Source organism: Sitodiplosis mosellana, unplaced genomic scaffold (assembly GCF_009176505.1).
Source record: "Sitodiplosis mosellana isolate CC-2019 unplaced genomic scaffold, AAFC_SMos_1.0 Smas_scaffold_1750, whole genome shotgun sequence".
Lineage (NCBI taxonomy): Eukaryota > Metazoa > Arthropoda > Insecta > Diptera > Cecidomyiidae > Sitodiplosis > Sitodiplosis mosellana.
The window spans coordinates 3,848-6,412 of NW_022596992.1; the positions used below are offsets into that span (position 1 = coordinate 3,848).

Consider the following 2,565-nt stretch of genomic DNA (forward strand, 5'->3'; position numbering starts at 1 on the left):
TAAACAGAGAATTAATGAATATTTTAAAAGAAATAGATTATGGAGAGAATAACAAATTTTATGCAAATCAACCAATATAATATAATGTAAATATATAAAAGGATATTTATATCAAATAAACCACCTCTGGCGAAGAAACGCTGTATGGTGCAGAATTATTATTATTATCAAACTATTTCGCAATAGTACGTAAGTTATAAGTGTCACACACAGCGTGCTTGTTACACATTTATATTCTCTTTCGTTATTAAGATTAAATTCTTGCATTGAAAATTTTTTTTTGCGCTTTTTTATAAAAATAAACTCAAAATATTTCTTGAGAACAGAAAACCGCTCAATAAGCAATTGACACATGTATATATTTGTATACAAGCTTTTGAATTTGACGTACGTTGTGCTTGTAGTACTTGTTCTTGCACCAATTGGCGTTGACGTAAGAAGGCATAGCGTCGTGTCGATACTTTGACAGTCAACGTTTCTAAACGTCAAGACAAATATTATCACATTCACCACTTCTAATTTGCTTCAGAGAGCTTCTGACAGCGCCATCAATCCGAAGCGTTTGAAACATTAAAGGCTTTTGCTGATTTTTTCTACTGCATTTTCATTCATGCTATCGCCCTATGAAATTATTCAATTTCTAGTGAGCTGCGAATCAACAAAGTGTTATTTAGACACTAAGATTGTGTTGTTTAAATCCAACAACAATCATATAATATGATTCATATTGGAATTTGTGTATTTGGATTCGAAAAGTCTGAGTTAAAATTTACTTACCGTATTGTCTGTGTATTTTTTCATCATTGTTTTGAGAATATCTTTTGATATTGGATAAGTAAGTTTTACATTTCGATACAATGGATTCCTTGTGTAATAATTCACGAGGGCTACTAAACTTTCAAATAAAAGCTCCCCAACTACATATAGGCGACCTTCGACATTTATGCGACAGTGTTTCACTTTCCTATATGCCCTGTGGATTTTATGATAAAAATATTATTGATGATCTGAAAACTAAGTTTGAACCGATCTTACGTAAAAGAAACAACAAAAATGGATGTGTTGTGCTCGCTAACTCTAACTAAAAAAGAACCATCACTCAAATGCAATAATGCTGTTTCAGTTTGCTCACGCGTTGTATTTGGGTGAAACCATTCTTGATTTTCGTGTTTCTTTGGCTGTGGCACGGGTTCTTTCAATGTAATGTAAAATTCCTGAAACGATGATAATTTATTCATCATACAATGCTAATATTTTATTGATTTAATGAAAACGTACCGAGCTTCGCAGCAAATTTTGACGATAGTGCATTATGAGGCTATACAAGCTGTCGAAGGCATAATTCTCAACGAGGTAATACTTTGTAAGTCCATTAATATGTTTCAGCTTAATTCTGCAATGATGTGGTCGATCCTGTCTCCAAAACGATATACTAAAGTCGCCAACAAAAGTCGCACTCTCTCTAACTAAAAACGTACCATCCCCTAAATGCTTGTAAGCTTTAAGTAATCGTTCAGCTTCATCACGGCCTCCTTCCAGTTTGCCGTGAAACCAATTCTCACCAAAATGCAGTTCATCGTTTACCACACTCTCATTAGGTCTTGGGAGATGTGATTCACTTTCATCGTCACGTATATCTTCAGGCTCTGGCTTGTACATGAGCTTATGTTGTGTCAGCACAAACAAATATAAATTCCATGTTTTATCGACCGGATCTTGAAGATATAATCGACCTTCTTTTGGTATATTACGTATATTTTCAATCTCATCTGCCGAACGTGGAAGCGGATCTTCTTCAATTTCTGGGAGTTTTTTGTGTTTCAAAATAATTCTGCGGCGTAAATTATATGGTGAGGGCAGCTGGGTCTCATTCTTATCAACTCTGTGAATAAGCAACATATCACCAAAAACTTCGATCATTGCTTGTGCCATCTTTCGCTGCTGTGCCAATGAGCAATTTTGTTCAATTGAGAGAATAACTGGATATTCTGATGTAACAAATGCATGCTCCTTAATAGTTTTGATTACATCTCGAAATTTGATTTTTGTGGTAAAAGTGTGGCCATGAAATATTAACGGCATATTTTCGGGACCATCCCAACAATCCAGTTCGATACAACGACAACCCATACGCAATGCTCTTACGTATGCCTCAGTCGATGATTCACTTGAAAATTGATCACCGGTCAAATAGGTGTTGTGAGACGATGCGATCCAGTAATTTGAAAGTGGTTGTGTCATATCCTGATATACTTTGTCACAAATATTGTTCCAGATTTCATTTTGCTTGGAGAACAGGTAGTCAGCGAACTGAAAGAAAAAATAAAGAGCGTGACAATCGTAATCATTTTTCATTTTCATTTTATTCAATATCGCCAATCACTGGATGAATTTGATTTTGTACAATTTTAGTCAAGAGCCTTCTCATCGTTGTCGCCAACTGGTGTTAGCGAGTGTACTACAAACAAAATGTCAAAATCAATGTCAAATTATAGTCAACAGAAGAGTGAAAAAGTACATATGAGGGGCTCAGAGGAAAAATGTTACGTAGAAAAGTTCCGCGGA

The 2,565-nt window shown here is 35.0% G+C and overlaps 1 protein-coding gene across 1 annotated transcript; it reads right to left on the reverse strand.

The window, feature by feature from the left end:
* Positions 1–777: 777 nt before the first annotated feature.
* Positions 778–2,310, reverse strand: LOC129571245 (1-phosphatidylinositol 4,5-bisphosphate phosphodiesterase gamma-1-like; the record flags this gene model as incomplete). Its single annotated transcript, XM_055451013.1, is given in 3 exon segments — positions 778–973; positions 1,036–1,214; positions 1,279–2,310. Coding segments are annotated over 3 exon segments (1,407 nt in total), but the record flags the coding sequence as incomplete, so codon positions are not given.
* Positions 2,311–2,565: the final 255 nt, after the last annotated feature.